Source organism: Rousettus aegyptiacus, unplaced genomic scaffold (assembly GCF_014176215.1).
Source record: "Rousettus aegyptiacus isolate mRouAeg1 unplaced genomic scaffold, mRouAeg1.p scaffold_m13_p_6, whole genome shotgun sequence".
Lineage (NCBI taxonomy): Eukaryota > Metazoa > Chordata > Mammalia > Chiroptera > Pteropodidae > Rousettus > Rousettus aegyptiacus.
Window position 1 is genome coordinate 52,140,608 of NW_023416309.1, and position 22,109 is coordinate 52,162,716.

Here is a 22,109-nt window from a genome sequence, read left to right on the forward strand (position 1 = left end):
TTACTTCCTTTCTTACATGTAGAATTATTACTTTGCTTTTAGCAAAGAAAAAGTCACTGCTTTTCTAACAGCCCACCTAAAAATCAAGTTGTCCCCACATGATCCACACTTATGTCCCATCACCCCATGCTCACTCATCGCTGCATCCAGTTTCCTTAGTGTCTGATATAGAGTAGGTATTTTAGTAAATGTTTCTCAGATATAAGGTAGAAAGTAATTCGAAAACATGCAAGGCTTCGTTGTTTCACTATTCCTGTGACATTCATAAATACTTCTCCCAGTATCACCCACATTACAAATGAAAACAGTTTTTATTCTGGGTAGTCGTAACTGTGCATTATCCATCAAACAATAAAATATTATTAGCTGACACACATTCAGCCTGAAGAAGTGACACATTAACTTCTTGATCAAATGCCAGGACTTGCAGATGAATGCGAAACAGACATCAATAATTACAGCTTGTACTCCAGCTGCTGGCTTCTAAACCTTTGAGTTCAATGAACAAGTAATAACTGGACAGACACACCCTTTAGAAATTAGAGGTGGGAAAAGATTACCTCATTCCATACCTGTCACACAGCAGGCCCCCTGCAGCGACTCAGCAAGAGGCAGCCCGCGGGCCCCAGGGGAGGTGGCTGGGGCTTCTAGGAGGATGCCACTGAGCCGGGAGCCTGGCACAGCAGGAAACCTGGCGCCGAGGGACCCAGGAGCGGGGGCTTCCCACAGGGTACCCTCTCCCTCCCCGTTTCGATCCTTTTCTGTGCTTCCTTAAGAAACCAGGTCTGAATAGAAGACGCATATACCTCATTTAAAAATCGGAGGCTTTTCCTACTTAAATCTAAAAAGGGGTGACTAATACTAATAAAAAGATAATTATCCCTCGGCTAATTCTTGATTTTATAAGCACATCTAAAAATGCAGCACACTGCACAGCAATTAATGGACCGCCCCACCAAAAGCCTGTATTTACGTTTCCGGGGATGAAGATCACAAAAGCCTGTGTGGTGGGAGGCTAATCTGACAATACCACCGTATTTGAAGAAGTTCTAGCGAAATGAACACACGTCTCCAGAACACTCACCAGTGCACAGGAGGAGGTACTGCTGAAGACGCCACATACCTCACTTCAACACGAGCGCAATGGTCTGGCTCCTCACTAAGTCTCCGGGAGGCCGTCCTGACCTGCTACAGGCTGCCCGCCATGATCTCGCAGGGAGTCACGACTCCCTTCCCCAGCCAGTCTCTGCGTAGGTCACAGCTACACCACCAAGAGGGCGTGGCGTGGGGGGAGAATAAAATAATAAGGACTAAAGAAGGCAGTTCTGCTCATTTTATCACAATCTACAGAGCACCCCAACCTCCAACATGGAAAATGGGTCTTCCTGTCTCAGCAAGCCACAGAGGTCAAGGCTAGATCCATAGGAACAAAATAACCTTCAGACAGTTTATTGAAATTCACTCGAACACAGGTTCTACTTCCCAGCAGCAGGTCTCCCACTGATTTAAATCTGAACCTAGGAGGTGCTCCGATTACTGCACAACGTGAAGTCATTCCTTGCAACGCGCTGCCTGGGTTTCCGGCGCCTCGGGCTTTTCAGGGTACTTTCCGGTCCATCACCACGTGAGAAGGCACTTATGCCACAAATACCAATCTACATTTGGTTTTGGAAAAAGATTTTCGTGTACATATTTTGTCCAAATATTACTATTTGTTTCATGAAAGTCAGAGCTAAGACTTTAGTAGAGTGTAAATTTTAAGCCAATGAATAAACAGTTGGCTTGAAAAAATATTAAACTGACATGAAAAGCATTTATTGCTCTGCCAGATACTAAAAATAAAAGCAACTTCTGCCAACATGGAAAAACTTGAATTGTTTCAGTTGGTTCTGAATTTGACAAGTAGGTTTCACTGTGTAATTTTTCCAAAATGGAGTCTGACATAATATTACCTTGTTTTCCTAAACTTTATTTCGTAAAAAAATAATATACAATTGGGATCTTACTTAAATATTAACCTGATACAATATTTTTTATAGTTTAGCAGGACATATATTTTTTAAAAACTGGTATCTTTACCCAACACATGGAAATTTGGATAGTTTGAAAATTAATCTTCATATTTTAAGGATTCAAACTTGTCTTAGAGTTAATAATAAGCTTAGTTATTAAAATATTTACAAGATAACGTTCTGAACAAAAAGCATCAGGGAAATAGGGAGATTTTAAATGTGAGGTGCTAATAAGCTGTTACTCAAAGTTCAGGTAACATTTTACTCCAGTCCTTGGCCCGCCCCTCCCTTAGCTGTCTCTCTAAAAAAAATAAGTGTAAAATATGGAGTTTGAGATTTATGACCAGTTGCAGAAACCTGTTTAACTACTGATTTATAGTTTTGGCCAAAGTATTTAACTCTGTCATCAGAACTAATTATAGCAAACCTGAGATTATATACTCAAACTCTCCTTTTGGTGAAAGAAATAGAATGTTCCGTTGAAAATCAGAAACATCCTGAGGGCTCCCACACAAGAATGCACGACCAACTCCACTTCCTTGAACCAGTGCCACGAAGCGCACAATTACCATTCTTTACTAAGTTGTTCTAGCCTGAAGTACTTAATAAATCAGTTACATTAATGCCATACTGACGGCCTGAAACATGTTAATCTCAGTTAACAGTAACTGACACTGATGTTCCTATTCTAATCCAGGCATTCTGGGGGTAGTAAACACACACGTTAAAGCTCCAGGAACTGAAGTTATGACTGATCATAATGCTGTGAGCAGATGGAGAGGACAAATGACTACACTTTTTAGGCAACACGGGCACTCTAAGAATAATGTTCCCATTTTACTGCTTTAACGAGTAAAATGTCTAATTCAAATTAAGGCTGATAAAACCGGTTCCAAATGACATGCCGGCAGAGTGAAACCAAGACAATCAGTCCCTTTCTCTGCTCAAATCCTCTCTACTGCCACCTTCTCCTGTGCCACGTTTCAGAACTTTTCACGGCTCGGGTCCCCAGTGAGTGGGGATCTAATGAGACGTGGCTCCCCTTACCATGAGTCCCCTGCTACAGCTCATTTGGCCATAATGCCTTCTCCTCAGTTAAAATGCTCCCGCCTACACCGAACAGCAGGGCAACGTGGGCCATCGCGGGCACTGGAGCAGATGAACAACGGCCTCCATGGCTGGACTTTGGGTCAGAGGCTCCTGAAACAGCCAGACCTAAAGCTGGTCGCTCTGCCAAGACCTCAGCGTGAGCCAAGCAGCGAGACATGCCTGCAGGGGTCACTAAATGCTCTAAAGTGGATTCTGGAAAGAAAAACAAGGCAGAGGCTGCCATGTGAGTATTCTGCATTACCTGCCTGCTCAAAGATAATACTTCTAATGTTTCAGACAAAGCCACTGAATTGTGTGGTGAATGTTTTAGAAGAAAGGTCCCTATGAGTTTGTATTTGCATATTAGGATTTTAAAATGAGATGTTGCAGGTAAGCAGTACATGACTGTATCTACAGAACACAACAGGGGACAGTAAATCACAAAATATAAGATTTTCCAATATTTAGTCTGGGTACCTGTTCATGATGAATTCTACAGCAGATAAGCAATCTCCTAACATCTTGCCTTCTCCATATTGGCTTTTCTCACCTAAGTGGAAGCAAGATAAAATTTTTGTTCTCTTAAATAGCAACTTAGTTACTCGCTTATTCCAGAACATAGATAAAGTACCAAATATGCCAACATAAATTAGTAAACTTTTGCTAGCATTGTAAGTCTAACAGCAACAAAACAACAGAATTATAATCATGACTCATTTTCTATGCTACTGACTTTATATAATCAAGCCACAGAGCATTCATACCAGGTAGCTGGAAAACCTCTGGTGAAGGTAGAAGAACGAAGGTAAAACCGATGAAAACCATGGCAAGCAGTTCTTTACCTCTTTGAGCACCAAGCAGGGAGGTGCCAAAACACCCAAGGCCTGCCGAAAACCGAAAACCACAGCCGTGGTCCTCTGGCTGGCTGGTTATGTGATTTCTCAAAACCTCTCTAGACACACACATCCAATGACAACGATGTCCCATAACAACAATCCTCTCTTTAGCCTCATTAATTCATTCAATCTTTTAAGGAGTATGGGAAAGAGGAATAAAAACAATCAGACTATGTTCTTAGAAGGTTCAAAGTTATATTGTCTTGAGTTAACAACATTCTAATATAATACCATTTCTCTTCTAAGAATCATCTCAAAATTTTAAAAAATGATATGGCTGAGAGAAATTTTTAGGAAGACGGTTCCAGGCAGAGCTGAATTTAAATCATCCTCCAAACACTATCCTTTGCTTAAATTATAATATTTTATCTGAAGGTACACAAAAATTAATCAATTGTTTTTATTATGGGACTGTGAAGTATCAACTCTACTGCTTCCAATAAAGAACCAATAATTACTTTTATAACATTAAGATAAAGTCATCTGTAAAGACAACAGCGACTGAGACTTTCTTGCACTTATGACTAATCCATTATAAAAAATGCCAATCTTAAAAACACAATTCCAGAATAAGTGCAGTTATACTAAGTACAGATAAGAAAGTACAAGGAGCTCATTGGCTATGCTACACCAAATGGATGAAAAGTAAAATTGATTTTATACTGTAGGTCTAAATAAATAAATAAAGTTCTATTTTTCCCCCTACATATGCTTAGATTCCTTGTACAAATAACAGAACACTCAATTCCATTCACTTCAATAGAATGAACTTCTTAGAAAAAGATTGAAAAGACGTGATAATCGACTCCCAAATTTTATGCTTCTTTTTTCTACCTCTGTCAATTTCCTAACATATATTATTAACACAAGCGGGAAAATCTTTTCGGTAAATTGAGCAACTGAAGACTCAAGTGGGAACTCAAGCAGCGGCGCAGCATCTGGGAGAAGTCTGGCAAGCTACATATATCCCATGTTGCTTTTAGTTTCCCATCTTTTCTTTGCTTCAAATCTAAAATAAAGAACATAAAAACCTCAATTTACTTCTAAAATCCTTTACTAAAGTAACATATTTACTAAATGCCAAAAAAAAAAAATTAAAAATTTTTCATATACTCCATTGATTAAAAGATAAACATCTACCAGGATGAAGAAATGCCTCCTTATTTACGATCTGACATTCAGCACAGATACAAGCATAAAAGGAATAACAATTACACACCAGCTGGATTCATAAAATATCACAGGATTTCTGTAGTTTCTACAAAATTAGAAGAATTACTACCAAATGTCTTAAACTTACCCCCACGCAAGTTTCTTCTTTTTTCGAGTGACCTGTGAATTTTCCGCTTCCTTTTTGGCTTTTACAAAGTTGTGGCAGGCAATTGCTTTGGCAATTTTTACACCAAGCTAAGAATTAGAAAGGAGAAGAGAGGGGAAAAAATAAATTCCCGCTAACATGAGAACACACACGCTTGAGAATCTGTGGGTAAGAAAGCTGTGCCTAGAAATGAGAAACTCTTATGCTTAGGCCCCTCGTACGACTGAAGTACAGAGGCTACGCAGATGTGGCCCATGTTCCCTTACCACCCACCCCCACCCCGGTCCCTGAGCCTAGCTGTTCCAGTCTCCCGGATGGAAACCCTTCCCAAACCGAGGACCCTCGAGGGCCCCCAAAGGTTGCGATAAAGATCTGCACGCTATTTCATTTCAATGTGCCCAACAGGAATTCACCCCGATAAGACTGCACAGACTGACAGAGACATCAAGTTTCTTTGCTCTGGGCTAGAATTACAGCAGCTCAGAATGGTCACACCAGTTATCTCAGGCTGATCAGAAGCTCTGATTGGCAGTCCGAGATGTGATTAATAAAACATGGGAAAGCTAATTACGACTTTGTAAACGCACTTTGTATGATAGGCAACAGCTTTTAATTCACTGACAAAGAAAGAATGCAAGGGGTGCTAAGAGGCGAAAAGGCTGGGCACCAGGGCCACAGGACCTGCCTCCCCTCCGCTGGTCCCTCTGTTCGCCTGAGCTCCTCCTCACACCCATCCGCCAGCCCTACAAGGTCCAACCCAACTAAGCCTCCCAGTCTCCTCTAACTCACCCCGACAGTCTCCGTTTCTGTCTCTCCAGCCCTTCGGCTTCCACACCGTAACCTGCACTCGCACACCCTGCTGTACCCGCCTCTCTGGCTGCAGAGCTGTTCCTCAGCACCTGTCCCCAGGACAGTGGTGATCGGGCTTTAGCAGGCTCTGAATTTAATATGCCTGCCTATATGTGTGGCTCAAAAACACCTGTTAAGAACCCAGGTTAAATAACAAAGGCTGAAAATCTCTTTCTAGTGTTTCTTCCTTTTTCTGTCCTTGTACTCGACCTAATGCACACTAGTGGATGGTAGGCTTGAAGAAGAGAAGAAAGGACCTGGACGCCACTTAAAGTCAGTGTGTCAAAGCCCAGGTTTTAGGAATCTGTTTGCCAAGAGCGCCACACGGCAGGGGGTTACGAGCCCACGTGTGAGGAGAGGAGCTGGGTTAGGGAAGTGAGGGTGGCTGCCTGACATTTCTCCAGCTTATCTTGGAGAACAGTTTCCTTTCAGATGAAACGAATGAGTAGTAATCAAGCACTGACTGGGATTTCTAAATAAGACCAAAAACAGACCCAATTTTTCAGTCTAGGAAAGAGGACATATAAAGAATGAAAGAACCTGACAGTCAAACCAAGGTGCCGGGCCGCTCAACAGCAACAGGAAAGCCACTGAAGAAAGGGTGACCAGTTGTGACTGGAGAGCCCACTCAAGAAAGCAGGCCGATCTCTGTGTCTCCTCAAAACTCAAAACAATACTAGCAGCCCTACTACTGTCATTGTCTTTTGTCACAAGGACAACATTCATTGAACAAATATTATGTGAGCACAAATACATAATACTGACAGGTGTATTCCAGGCACCAAAGACAGAGCACTGAACAAAAGGGCTCGTTTTCAAATTGTGGGGCTGGGAGAAAGGGTTGCCAGTGACATTTTACTGCTTTCAGACTTGTTCTCTTGGTTCTCTTTTCATTTCCAGTTCTTTAGCAGAGAAATATTCATCTGTCAACTAAAAAGGGTCTAGGACACAAAGGGCTGTAGCATCATCATCCTAAGAGAAAATGCTCTCCGGAAGGATGCTGCGATGTAACGTGTCAGGAGGATGGGTTTCCTAGCCACTAAAAAACTCTCCGTTTGTCATAAGCATAAAAAATCAGGTTAGCACCTGTCAGGATAGGCTAGTCAAAACTGCATTATCAAACCGATCCCCAGATCTCACTGGATGAACTTTTACTTCTTGTTTCACTTAACGTCAGCTATGAACCGGCAGGGGTCTCCTCCACCTCATGGTGACGGCATCTCAACACGTGGCTTCCAAGTTCTCTGTAGCAGAGGAAGAGACGGCTGCAGGGTCTCAGACTGGTTCTTAAAAGCTTTAGTCCAGGAGTGACACACATCATTCCTGCCCACGGCCCTCTGGTCAGAAGCACAAGCACGGTTCCACCTAAATGCCAGGCGGCCGGGGACACGGGGCACCGTGCGACGACTCTAGGACGCTAAGTGCACCTAATACTGCGTTCTGTCATAAAACGCAGCTTGCTACCTGTTTTAAGGTGTATGCTAGGTCTCCCCACATTCATGTAGGATATTCAGTCTCTTCCCCGACTTCAATTCCAAAAGGTAAAACAAAAAAATCTGTATTTTCCTACTTAACGATATTCCTATATATTGTGTACCACAGGCGAATTTTGCCAAGTCAGCTCCCCAACAAAAGTACCGCTCCAGCTAGTTTATCTCATATTTAAATTGAGCCTACGAAACAAAAATGACCTGAAACATATTTGCCACATACTATTAATTATGTGACAACATTATTTTCTAAAACTCTTGTAAATGAAGATGTATCTTACGTTTCTAGCTCACTGAAATGTCCCAGCATGGGTTCTCTGGATTTGAGAGAGACAGGTCAAAGAGCATCTCGTGTGTAGACACGTGGTCCATTTGATCATTGAAATGGGCTCTTCATCTCAACAAGGTGACATACTCTACGAATGTAAAAGCTTAGTTTTTTAGTAATGTTAAGGCCAATTCCGGCACAATCCCCAAAACAGTAAAGATTGAGAGCATATGTTCTATAAGATACAGTAAAAATTTATTAAAATAATTCATTATAATGTATGAACCATGTATTATTCATGAGAGGGTTCCATCATTTTGTATACTAAATAACTGGGTGCACAAGCAACACTTTCGAACAGACCTGTCCACATAAAAGGTATATTTTCCATCTGTATTTTGCCTCAGGTTAGGTTAAAAGGCATGTTGTTCAATTAATAAACATTAAAGAAACCTGGTCTATGTATTTTGTAGAAAGAATCTTTTAAGCTTGTAATAATGATGAAAAACCGTTATCAATTTTGTGTCCTTCGTATACTTAAAATAAACGTGTTTCACTTATTCCTGTGGAGAATTAAAAAAGTGGAACTACTTGGAGACGTGAAAGGATAATACTTCTATGGAAGAGCCAGTTGAGAGGAAATACATTTTCCCAGGCAAGATGATTAACCCGAGTTCCAGAAGATAAAAGAATACCGTGCTATGTTTCAGCATTACGAACAAATAATATAGGCCAACAGGAATCCCTCTTCACTTCTCTAAAAAGAAAAATGCATCTTCATGCCCAAGTAAACATCACAAAAGCTTGGTCAATGGTTTTATATTTAAAAACTGTTTTGGGTCATCAGATAACTATAGCAACACAATGCGGGCAGAAATTTTTTTAAATGAATAAAAACATATACAGAATTTCTTGTATGTGTAACCAAAGTATCAGCATTTTCCACATAGAACATCCAATATTTTGCTGCATTTTAATTAAGGTGTCTAAACATTATCACAAAGAACTGCAAATTGGTCAGAGCAAGCGGTAAGGAAAATTAAGCTCTAAAGGCTTTTTATCACCATATTTCAGGAACCAAGGGTGTAAAATGTTCTAATTTGGGATATATTAAAAGCCATAAAAGGTCTTTCAAAAAGATTAATGGTACTTTGCTTGGATTTAAGATAAGGGCTTTAGCTGGTTGGAAAAGCAGGGCCCTGGCTGGACCCTTGAGGCATTCATCTTTACAGCCACTTGGAAGATTTGTAAAAGCGTCTGCATAACCTCAAGCAAATGCTCAGCGACATTTTTTTAATTCCTTTCAATTTTACAGGTTTAGCATGTGTAAATCATACTGGGTTGTAAAATAGATATAATGGCACATCTTGTAACATAGTAGAGATTTTTAAAAGACAAACTTTTAAAATCGAGTTCATTTTTCTTGCTAAACCTTGCCTTTCTAAAGTTTGCTGATAATCATTTGATGCATCTGATTCAGACAGCTTAATCTAGTCCAACTGTAACTTCTCCATTTCATAAAATATTTTACTCATCTCAAAATTACTAGCTTGTAACAGATTTATGAAGTTTTCCTCCCTTTTGAATACTTTCAAGGCACTTATTTAAAAATACCAATTATCATACTTTAACTTTTTTATGGAATAATAGGTCTCTATGAAAAATATTTATGCCATTCTCTTTTGTTCTTTAATTAAATGAAAACAGATGTTTTCTGAAGTAAAGCGGAACCATTACTGGAGTACTTAAAGTGTTAAGGTCTTTAATTTTTATATCAGTTTGGTCGACAATTCCTGATTGTCTTTACTCAAGCTCAACATTAATGTCAAGCAAGTTACCTAGGAGACGAAAGAGATCAAAGAGACAAAAACCCCTCCAATGTCTGATTAATCAAGCCTGCAAACAGCTTATTTCTTTTAGCCTGCATGCAAGTATGAAAATGAGATTCTGGGAGCCGAACATTGTGCAGATTTGTTCATTCTTATCAGAACAAAGCCAGCGGCAGCTTATTTCATGGATCATTGGCACTGTCATCAGTGCTACACAGAACGGGTGACAGCTCCTCATTTTGAGGCTTGAACAAAATTAGCAAAAAGTCGGCACAAATTAGCCTCTCATCTTTTTGGTAATATGACATTATTCATTTACTTTTTATCCAATTTTTAATTTTTTCCTTGTCAGCTATCCCTTTCTAGTGTCTCTTCCATGGCATCATAAAATGCCTTCTTAAAAACAAGCAAAGAAATAGCCAAAGTTGAAATAACATGCGAAGTTCAAAAAGCAAATAAGAAAAAAAAGCATTTCCAATGACTAATAATGCTTTATTCTTTCTAACTTCGAAAACTTTTCTCAGAACACCATGCGGTAAGAGTTTTATAAAACTGGTAATTTATTTCAATAAAGCATAGATGTGGCTAATGTGTTTCATGCAAACCACAACTTAATATGGTGTTTGCTTTGGTAAATTCAGGATGTCTACAACTGGACTGCTACCTTTTTCTCCATGGTCATACCTGAGATGCTCAAGCTCATGACAGCAAATAAGCTATGCCATATCCAGTCATTTATAATGACTTTACATCAAATCATTTTCTATTATAGAAAATAGCCTAAAATGTGCATGCACAGGTTTGCATGTTTGTGTACTACATATATCCCTGATGTAAAATTGCACAAACATGTTTATTTTTATACCTACAACATCTTATCAGTTAAACCCAAATGGTTTTTATTTCAAAATATAACCCAATAAATCCTGCTCTCAAACACATCATAAAGATCTACTTATTATACACAAATATATATTGTGTGTGTGTATATATATATGTATATATACATGATTCATTTTGCAATGTATTTAACAAAATGAATTTGGTCTGAGGTATGAGAAGACATACTTTGATTCATATAATCAATTTTGATTTCATAGAGCAATAGTTTATATAACACCTGTTTTTAATGATGACTATTAAGGCTTCAAATTATATGCAGATTATAGTACTCCAAAGGAGGGAGAAAAGATGTTATACTGTTGAAATTACTCCTGGATATAGGCATTTATATTCAAACAACTTATTCCATTCATAAGGGGGAAAAAGCATGAAAAAATTAACCATAAGCTGTTAGATGCTTTACACAGTCCCCATAAGAAAGACAGTTTTTTAAAAAGAACTGTAGTACTGTTTTCAGCAATTTCTTTATCTCTGTTCTTCTAAGTAAGAAAGCTTATTAACAAGCTTTGAACTTAAAATCACATTTACAATAATGTGCCATCAACAGTTTTATAAGCTAATTAGAAAAAGATTAATTAATGACTGGCTGCTAATAAAATGGCAATCATGAAGAAAGAAACCAAGGGTGCTAAGCTTCAACTACCACCAATTAAGAGCTAATTACAAACAAATTATATATGTGTTTTGCTGTGGGCTTTAATTTACTAAAATGGTTTTAATTAAAAGAGAAAACATGCTGATTAATTGAACTGCAGAAAAAATCTACAGTATAAACTGTGCTTTGTCTGTCTCTTTAATTAGACTTGTAACATCTGAAATCTTTTTTTAAGGTTTGTTAAATGCACAGATAAACATAATTAAAAGAAAGCATAAGGAACAGCATTCTAGGTGATCACCCACTCACGCCCCAAAGGTTAAAAGGAAACATGCTCAACGAAATGAGATCTAAGCAAGCACACCGAATGACCTGAGAGAAAAACCCATCGCTTGGCACTGTTTTTATTTTTCTCATGTTAAAACGCTCCAATTTCAAGGCTACACATAATTTGTTACAGGAATGAACATTATGCTGAACCTCACTATAAAGAAATTTCATGAGGCCTTCCCTTACCTGGATAGCATGGCTTATTTTTCACGCAGGCATTGTGCTAATTGTTCGCCTATAAGGAATAACCAAATTACTTCTAAGAACTAAAGAGAACAAGGCTTCGAAGAATTAAAATCACCATTTAAAAGACCCCCGGACTATGCGCAAACAGCAAAATACATAGCGGAACATTTAAATTAAAAAGGCACTAAGAAGTGACCAAAGTTAATGAGAATGAGTCAGCGAGAGATGATCCTTAACAGACCACATACCCCTAAGGCGGCAGAGATGCCCAACTTGTCCAGGTAGAGCAGGTCAAGCAGCTGAGTAGCAAGAGCCTGTTAAGTGAGGGCGTTTCTCTCCCCAGTGTCCTATATTCCTTCCCATTGCTAATCAGTGAAATATACTGCAAAGAAAATGATCCTAAATGCTACTGTCTAACTGGAAAGAAAAAAAAAAAAATAAAGAAAAAGGACAGAGGCAGAGTGGTAAAATTTCAAAGAACATAAAATGTATTTTGCCAGAGACTTTGCAAAGCATTAGATACTATGTATGCAATAATGTATTCTTCACACCCCTGGCACTATATTAACAAAGTAATCTCTTTTCTATAAAAATAAAATGTTGAAATGGAAATATTTCATTTTAAATTCTTAATATATATAAAAAGTAACATTTAATGCATTTTTACTTTGTTTACCCAATCTTCGGTGGCAAGAAATCATAAAAATTAAGAAAATGAAAAGTACCTGCCATCCTGCAGGGTCACAGGTTCCGAGGAAAAATTCTTGTAATAGCTAATTGGAATCTATGTACACCTTCGTATCTGAATGAATCATTTCACCTTGAAAACATGCGTAAGGTATTTCTACCCAAAGAAAGTATTCACGAAAATGGAAAAATAATTCTGCTCTCTGGATTACAGAAGAAAAGGTTTAAAACCACAAGACTTCATTCACTACAACAAGTCTTTCAATTCAGCTTTTTTCTGTATGTGACGCAAGCACCTTTCCTAAAATATTTGAGCTTTGAAAGCAGCAATGATAAGTAATTTTAAATTTACCAAGTTTGACAGCACCTCTATTTCAAAAATTTAAACAAATGTTTCAATTATGAACTCTAGTTGCAATAATGCTCCAGAAACTTTGATAGGAAAACCTGATAAAATTGTATTTTTTGAGAAAGGTTTTGTAGGGGAAGTACTTCAAACTTATTCCATTAAGACAACCGGCATGTACATCAACATAAAACTAATAACCAAAATAAAAAGGGTAAATTGTAGCCAGAATCCTCTCAAAGAAACTAAAGACTAACAATAAGCCATACTGGAAAAATTGTAAAAGGAGAATAAGTGCTGTAACACCAGGAGCATTTCTCAGGAAGGGTGTTCTTAGAAGTTAACAGAAAATGCAGAAACTATCTCCTCGAATGTATACATACTCCTTTCTAATGAAAACGCCTTCAGATGTTCTAGAAAATTGCTCAAAAACAGTTTATACTACAAATTAGTAAGCTGCCCAATTTTAGACAGCACTTTAGTTAGCTAGGAAAGAATATAACTTGACCAATTCAAACATTTTAAAAAAAAAAACACGCCATTCCTACCTTTGTTTTTAAATATTAACTATTTCAAGATGTTTTGTACGTAAATGCAAAAAAATTACATTGTATTTAATAAATTCAATACAATCAAAATTCTCGATTTAATTCATATTACCAATATAATATTTATATCGATAAAAAGATTAATATTAAAATGGGATACTATTTTATCACTAATACTTGTGATACCTGGATAGTTTCTCAATAAATACTATGCTCAGCAGCACTAAAGGTGGAAGTCATTGCCTTTGACCTGCATTCATAAACTCCAACAAAGAGCTTTAAAATATAAAAACATTTTATATCATTACTCCAAACTAAAGGTTTTGGGCTTTAACAAAGATGGCAGCAGATTATAAACTAAAATACCTCGGGTGTGACTATTAATACCTTGCAAATTGTAAAAAATACTATGACTACTCTTTCTAGGTTACACAAAATGATTATAATGTTACAACATGAAGTACTAATGCTCTCAAGGAATTGAGTTTAGTTGATGTTGCCAAAGATCATCTGAGTCACTTATAAAAAAATTAATCTTTTAGGGCATGAGCTATACAAAGCTCAAATAAAATTCAGGAGCAACTTCTTTTTCCCATTTGTTTCAGCCCTGACACCACGCAAGCACTGAGATCAACCAGAATGATGTATACAGTTAACATAGGTGGGACTCACTTACTGGCAGAAATTCACTGTCTGCTGCCAAAGCTGGTATTTATCTAAAGCAGGCTAACATGAAGATGCCTAGAGAAAAATTCTCTTTCCAAAATGTGAGCTTCAATCTAAGTGCTGACTACTTAATTAAATCTAAGCTTTAGCATTTAATTTTAAAATACTAGTTTTTACTAATTTCCATAAATTGGTATGATATGATCTGGATCATAACAAAGATAATGTGTCAGAAAATGCCAGTACCAAGGATGGCATTTTCAAAGGATCACTATCAATGAATGGAATGTACTTCCAGTTCAGGACTGAGGTTATTTAACAAGCCACAAATATGCGCAAGTACTTAGTTACGTGTGTATAAATAATATTTTTTAAAAAAATATTTTTTAAAATAGTTTCATCAGTATGACACAAATCCAAGTACATTTTTTCACTTCCTCTCTCCTCCAAGATTATTAACAACAAAGAAGCATTTCTTCAATCAACAGGAGGGACAGTCCCACAGCAACCACATCACCACATGGCGAAACCACAGATGAGAGTACAATCCAGGCTTCGAACATGTGAACAAGAGCCGCCCCCGACTCAAACCAGCTTACATGCGTCTTTAATGCCACTGTTAATTTAAGGGAAGACGACTCTGGAAACATGTACCTGCTGTGTCACGACAGTGTACTGACAGACCCATTTTGGCATACCTCTCTTTTTTTTTGAGGAACTGTTTTTAAGGCCCATCCTAGAACATGATTCTACTTCTGGCTTCATTTTTCTCAATACTGATGCTGCCCTATTGGTTTCACAGGCTTATAAATGTTAAACATCAAAAATTAGTTTCACTTATTATGGTTAGAAAAGGCTTTAAGAACTCTGGGATCTGTGCCTTTGAGCAAAGGCTTTATCAGCTGGTCCCAGTCACTGCTTCTTAAAAAAAAAAAAAAAAAGTACTGATTAAAAACCAATATACCTGATTTCCAAAAGGATACCTACCATGGATATGTACACTTAATTCATAAAGAGTTTCTGCCCCAAACTCACAATTAGTTACTTCTCAAAATCCCATCTCTCATTTCCACGGTGACTGGCACCAAAGGGATAAATACGAAAAATTAAATCTTAAACTAAACTATTTATTCGAGAATTCCATCTTGATTACTTTAGTTAGTCTTCATGGGTGCTTAATTAACATGGCATCAGTATCTTTCCAATGTCTGTATGAACAGCAAACACTTTCCAGATGTTTTCCACTTATACAAAGACAAGAATAGAACCCAAATTATTGTTTTCCTTTTAATCAGAATTCTTTAACTCCACACTAAATAAATTTAATTTATTGTACTAGAACAGAACATTACATCTGTATGGAAGTAAAAAGAACACAAGAAAAATGTTTGCTATTCTTACAAGTGCTTAAAATATGTATTTTTAAAGCAATCTCATTTGTCATAAAGTGTGACAGAAAATAAGAACCCTTAAAATGGAAAATACCTAGTCAGTATTATACAACTCCCATTTCTAAAACAGCAGTACGACAGAACAAAACACAAAACAGAAACCTAATCTCCTCAAAGGAAACACATCTGAGGCCTCAAAGGCACTACATCTGTGCATTCTCACAAGCAGCTTCAAAGGGCAGAGAAGGGAAAGCTCACGAGTGCACACGAGGGAGGCGGACAAGGTGGGAGTTACTGTGCAACCACTGGTGGGCACAAGAACACTGGTGACTCATCTCCTCCCAGTACATTATTTAAGCTTAAGAAAAAATAACATAATTTCTGAATCCCCAAGCTTCACTTCGGGACTTGTTTTTTCTGACATCTGATGATGAAAGACTGTAACAGTATTTCCATAGAAGAATTTATTGAAATAGCAATTTCATCGCTAGTCTTAGAAAAAACGCTCACCTACAGGCGAGTAGGAAAGCACAGTACACATGGCCAACAGTTCACACAGAGGACTAAAGGTATTTTGTATGTACTCAGACACCATGGAGTAGTTATAACTTAGGAATGAAATACAAGTAGAGTTATGCTAAAAATGAAAGCTACCGTAGAGCTTTTACCCTAGAGAAAACACAAAAGAATTAGAAAACAACAATAACAACAAAACACATGCCAACGCGAACTCTGTGTGTGACTGCCTAGCGACACCTAGCAGTGATTTCCAATTAGAGGAATGTTTCCCTCAGAAGGTACAAATCGGAATCTTCTGGAAGCCTTGTGTACTTGGAAAAAGAATATTTAATATAGCTACTAACTTGATACTACAGACTATAGGTAAAAATTAACAAGACTGGAGATTCTTTAGGGCTGAGGGAAATGTGCAGAATAGGAAGAAAGCATTTGGGGGAGCAAGGGTTAGGGAAATGCTGAGATGTGACATTAGAATGCACAGAGCCCTCAGGGAGAGTTAAACTGAGCTAAAGATGCAAACGGAAAAAGAAAGCTAGCCTTTTAATCACAACTGCCAAAACGCTCTCTGAAATCTAGGGTTGAATATCAATCATGGATTATTTCTACCACGAGTTTTAAAATAACTTAAAAACATTTAAGACAAAAATAAAACGCTAGCATTTCAAAATAAATGGAAGAATAAGAGGGAAGAAAATGGATGGAAAGAAAAATCTTAGGTCGAATATTTGAATACTGAACTTACACATGATTATAAAAAGAATGTACATTCATTTTAGAAAATCTGGAAATAGAGAAAATGTGCCATCGCTTACCTCTCGGGTAGCTAGCTGGTTGCTGAGTTCCTCAGCCTTCTCGATATTCCACTCTTCCACTGCCTGGTCTATGCTCTTTTCAAGGCCCGACTAGGAAGAAACAAAATGTAAAACTTAAAGGCGAGAAAGAAAGACCAACAAACATTTGCTAGACACAGCTACGGCTCTGGACTATACCAAACACATTATGTACTGAAACCACCTGATTCTCACGATGACCCCATGTGGAGGCTGGTACCACTCTCATTTACTGACAAGGAGAAGGCCACCTGGAGACATTAAATGGCTTATCCGAGGTCATATAACTTCTTAAACTAAGAAAAAGGAGATACAATCCAGATTTTTGTGACTCCAAGGCCTATGTTTTCTCTTAATAACAATAATAAATAACACTGATAACAGTTAGAAATTATAGCATGCTTATTATGTGATAGACCCCTGGCTCGGTACTATAAAAAGCTCATTTCACCTTTACGACAACTCTATAAAATAATATTCTTATCTTGTTTTGAAGGTAAGGAAACAGAGGCTTAGACTTAGATTCTGTTAAGTGGTAAGGTCATGATATGAATCAAGGTTTGCCCAGAGTCTGTATTCTCAACCGTGGTTTTCCTCTGCCTCTCTTCTCTTCTGCCTGTTCCTGTAGCTTGAGACTTCAATCAATAGCAGCTTCTCTTTTTTGACTACGGTATTAAGTTGGATATTAAACATGGGAAGAAAATTATATATAAGAATGCTTTTATTTTCTTATGGACATGTTTGTATTTACTTGAAGATAATTCAGGAAATCATAACTAAACTTTTCATGGGCTCACCGAACATGTAAGACTTATCATATATATTTATGGAAAGATGATTAGGCTTAAATAATTGAGTTTCAGCTTGTGGAAATAGTTAGTACAGAAAATACAAAAATTTTTAAATGGTCTAATATATGCTTCTTACAAGATTGTATCCTAACCATGGCTTATCTAGTATATCCTTTAACATTTTTAGTTAACCAACTTCTCCTCCCTGATCTAATAAAAGAAGTCCTGGGAATGCTTCTCCTATCACTGTATTGCTTGAACATACCCATCAACTAAGCGAAGTGTTGTTCTTATGTACTGCTGAAATGAGACTTTAAAAATAGCCACACATTCAAAACAGAAACAAACTCACAGACACAAAATAAACTGATGGTCGCCAGATGGAAGGGGGAGTTGTGGAGGAATGGGTAAAAAAGGTGAAGGAATTAAGAAGTACAAATTGCCAGCTACAAAAATAGTCATGAGATGTAAAGTACAGCATATGGAATACAGTCAATGATACTATAATAACCGTGTATGGTGTCAGATGGAACTAGACTTAGTGGGATGATCAGTTCATAAGTTACATAAATGTATAATCCCTATGTTGTACACCCGACACTACCATAATATTGCACATCAACTGTAACTGAAAAACAAGCGTTAAAAAAAAAGTACTATTACTTCAGTCTAAGAGAAGCTGTTCATTTCCAGATCACAAACAACTTTCCCTTAGAATTTAATTTATAATTCTATCACAGGTAAATATGAGGTTTTTTTTTTCTCAGATTAACTACTTGTGGCAAAAACTGAATAAAGTTTATACTTCTAAATTAAAAAGAAAATACCCACACATAATTTGCCAAAAAAAATTATGGAAACAAAGACCAGATATCCATGTTAAGTGAGGACTGTTCCTTCTCGAAATCTCTCTATCCACCTAAGGACCTGAAAGGAAGACAAATTTTTTTTACGTGTCCCCAGTGAAAGCTTGAAAGCTTCATTCAAGTGCTCCTCCGAGTCTCCGACCCTAGGCCTTGTGGCACTACTGTCCTTTTCACACTCGAGTCCCGCGATCATCTACCAGCGTCCAGAAATTTCCCTTTCTTGAATATCTGCAGAACACCTCTCCGGCTGGTCTTAAATACCCCGGATTCACCTTTCCACATCCTTCATCCTTAGGGACTCCTAACACCAACCTACCTCAGTAGTCTATATCCTAGGACAGTGCCACTCCAAGTGCGGTCTGCGCACCAGTTCTGGTCTGCAAACAGTGCCACTGCGTGAATGGCACTTGTGCCAGATGCAAACCAACGACATGACTATGCAAGTTTTATTTAGCTGACTTTTTGTTAGGGAAGGAGAGGTAATGAAGAACAACAAGACTTTCTCAAAGAAGGAAACAGTCCCCTGAGTTACCTTCGGGTATGAGTTCATTATGTCTTGGAAGACCAATAATTTGAGTAGGCTTGCTCTAGGCCACGTAACAGAGATCACCTGAAAGTCCCCATCTGGAATGCTCTCAAGCACAAGTTGCTGTCCTCCCACTCCTCTCACGCCTCTGCAGCTAGCAAACCTGCCTGCCTCGTCTTCATTCGGAACCCCACACCCTGGCACCACCACACGGATTCTCACTGTCCTTCAGTCCCTTCCTGGATTCTCTTTCCTGCCTCTCTGGCCTGCAACCCATGATTAACCCTTTCTAACTAGACTGTAAGCCAGCAGCTCTCCAAGTCTGAGTCTGGACCAAAAACATCATTGGCATTACCTGAGAACTTGTTAGAAATGCAACTTTTCTGAATCAGAAACTCTGAAGGTGGAGCCCAACGATCTAAGCATGATAAACCCAAGCAATACCTTCAACTTCCTCCAACACCTTACCGTGTTTTGGCTATTCCCAACCATTTCTTTCTACTACTTTAAGATCTGTGCCTCACCAATCCCACAAAAAATCACTCAATTCACTGGCTTCACTAAAAGCTGTTTTTCAAACTCAGCTAGGTGGGCTCTCAATTCTGCCCTTGAAAGTTTTCATGTTCCTCTAAGAAACTGTTACATTTCTTTTCCATTTTTCCAAATACCCTCAACCCTACCGCCTTCCTTTTCAGCAGATTATAACTCCACCCCCTACTTCATGGGAGGCAGAGGTGGGAGAAGGGAGGTAAGAAAAGAACCAAGGACATGTGTGTCCTTTCTACAATATTCCTCTCATCGAAAGGCGTTATCTGCATTTATCCTTTTCCTCCATCCTGTTTCCATTCACCTCCAAGAAAGACTTAGCTCCCTTGCCAAAACTAACCCCACCACCTGTGCTCATCACAGTCCCGCCTGCTTACATGCTATCTAGAACTCTGCTCTTTAAATTTTCTCTTTTTGTCATCTTTCTCTCACTCTGCAAACGAGCTTGTCCTCCTCGTTCTGGACCAGGGACTAGAGGGGATGACTCGGCCCTCTTTCCTCAAACTGGTGCATGTTAGTACCTCATCTCTCTTCTAAAACACTCCATCAGTTGCCCTCATGCCCTCTCCCTTTCGATCTTCTATTCCTTTTGTCCTCACCGTTCTGAAACTGCTCCTTCTACAATCGTGGCTGACACCATCCGTCGTCCTCCTCCTACTTGATCTTTTGTTAACTAAACCCAGATTCTTAAAACTATCTCCCCAAACATCTATCTTCAATCTCCTTTAAAGCCACTTATCTCCTCTAGTTGTCCCTTAATTACAGCAGTCCTCCAGATTCGGAGATTGACCCCCTTTTCTTCTTACTCTTCAATCGCCCAGTAACTCAATCCTAGGGCTTCGACTGATTTTTATAAGCTGCTTTGTATCTCTAAATAATTCAAAGCATCTGACCTCTCATCTGTACCAAGATCTACATCTCTAGCTACTTGCTAGTTATTTTCAGGCTAAAGGCAGGTACTTCAATTTTTATTAAGTCTAAAAACAAGCCCATCACTGCCTGCCCTGCTCCTCCTTCAGTGCTGACCGCCCACTCAGTCACCCCTCATGGACTCCTCAGTTACCATCGATGCCTCTACTCCTGAGCTCTTATTTTAACTCTCTTTTTGTAGTATTTCTCATTTCTCCCTTCTGTGCTTCTTCAGAGCCTCGTTATTTCTTGTTTGAAAGTTTATAACCACCTCCAAACTGGTAGTCCATCTTTCTAAAACAGATACCGTGTCATTACCCAGTCTAAAACAACAATATCACTTCTTTACTCCTTTTCAACAGCATCCAAATCCCTTCACGAGGGCCCCAAAATCCTTTCTCAGCCCCATCCTGGACAATGCTGCACTCCCTAATCTCGGGCCACATCCACCATTCTCAATGTTCCCTGTGCCTCTGATGTGTTTCCATTTGAAAAACTCTGATTGTCCTGGTAAGTGGCAAGTCAAATGTTACCTTCTCTATGTATGCAGGTGCCCTCATCCCTAAGTACCCCCTGACCCTGCCGCACCCCTCCCAATGCCCAGGACCCAGCTGCTCCTCTGTGCTGTCCCTGTACGTCACGTCTCTCCCCAGCACTGCTGACCTGATACGCTACAGTGAGTTGTGTGCCTGTCTCCCCTCCTGGGTTCTATACTATGTTCAAATTTGTTTATAAGTCTTTTTAAAGGTTTTAAAAAAATTTTTTTTATTTCAACCAAATTTCACTAGATATAACTTTATTTTTTTACCCTCCTCTTTCTTTTTTGGCAATTTACTTAAGTAAAATATAATAGTACCTTTAGGCTCTGAAAAATTTCTGGTTCCATGTGTATACCTAATCTTCCTGCTTCTGTAAGAAGACATTAAGATTCCAAATGCCTACATTAGTACAAAACCAACCTCGGGTAAAACATTGCCATTGCCTTCACACCATAAGTTAACAGCAGTTTATGAAGAGCATGGCTGGTGAGGTCGGACCTGGGTTCCTATTCCAGCTCTACTTACTAGCCAAGTGCCCCTGAGTGAGTGCCTAACCTCTATAGGTTCTAATTATGCCACCTGTAAAATGAGAATACCATATTCTTTGCGAGGTTATAAGGGTCAAAGAAAATATATGTAAAATACGTAGCAAAGTTTTTCAAATATGGTAGTGATGCAATAAATAAGCTGTTCATACATTATATCTAAATATTAGGACACCATTGAAACAAAGAGGCGGCTTCGCTCTACACAGCCACAGCCGCCATCACAGTTCTTCAAGGGCTTAGGCCCCAGCACCAGACCCAGGAATTCAACTTTGAGTCGGCAAGTGGTCTCATAAGTAAGATGTGAGTATTAAGGATTTGAAAAAGCTTTAAGTTGGACCTAAGAGTAACCTTCACTGGAATTACCCAGCATGTATTTCATACAACAGGAGTGGCAGGAGGCATGGGACACTCCTCAGAGCCCCAGTGTGCTTTTAAGATGCCTTTTGGCAGGTGACAGAAAGAAATCTAACTATTGGGCAGTGAACACACAATGCAATATATATATGACATACTGTTGAACTGTACACTTGAAACTTACTGGATTTTGTTGATTAATGACACTCCAATAATTTTTAATAAAAAAAAAAGATGACTCTTGGCAGGAATCAGAATTTGGCTTAAGGTATATCTTA

The 22,109-nt window shown here is 38.5% G+C and overlaps 1 protein-coding gene across 2 annotated transcripts in view; it reads right to left on the bottom strand.

The window, feature by feature from the left end:
* Positions 1–292: 292 nt before the first annotated feature.
* FAM204A (family with sequence similarity 204 member A) overlaps positions 293–22,109 on the bottom strand; it is a 32,579-nt gene continuing 10,762 nt past the window's right edge. For both annotated transcript variants that reach the window (XM_016142518.2, XM_016142519.2), the window contains exons 6-8: positions 16,735–16,824; positions 5,298–5,404; positions 293–5,006 (exon numbers count right to left, since the gene is read on the bottom strand). In XM_016142518.2, the coding sequence (XP_015998004.2) occupies positions 4,955–5,006; positions 5,298–5,404; positions 16,735–16,824 (249 nt within the window). In that variant the 3' untranslated portion in view covers positions 293–4,954. The remainder of the gene's footprint in view (positions 5,007–5,297; positions 5,405–16,734; positions 16,825–22,109) is intronic.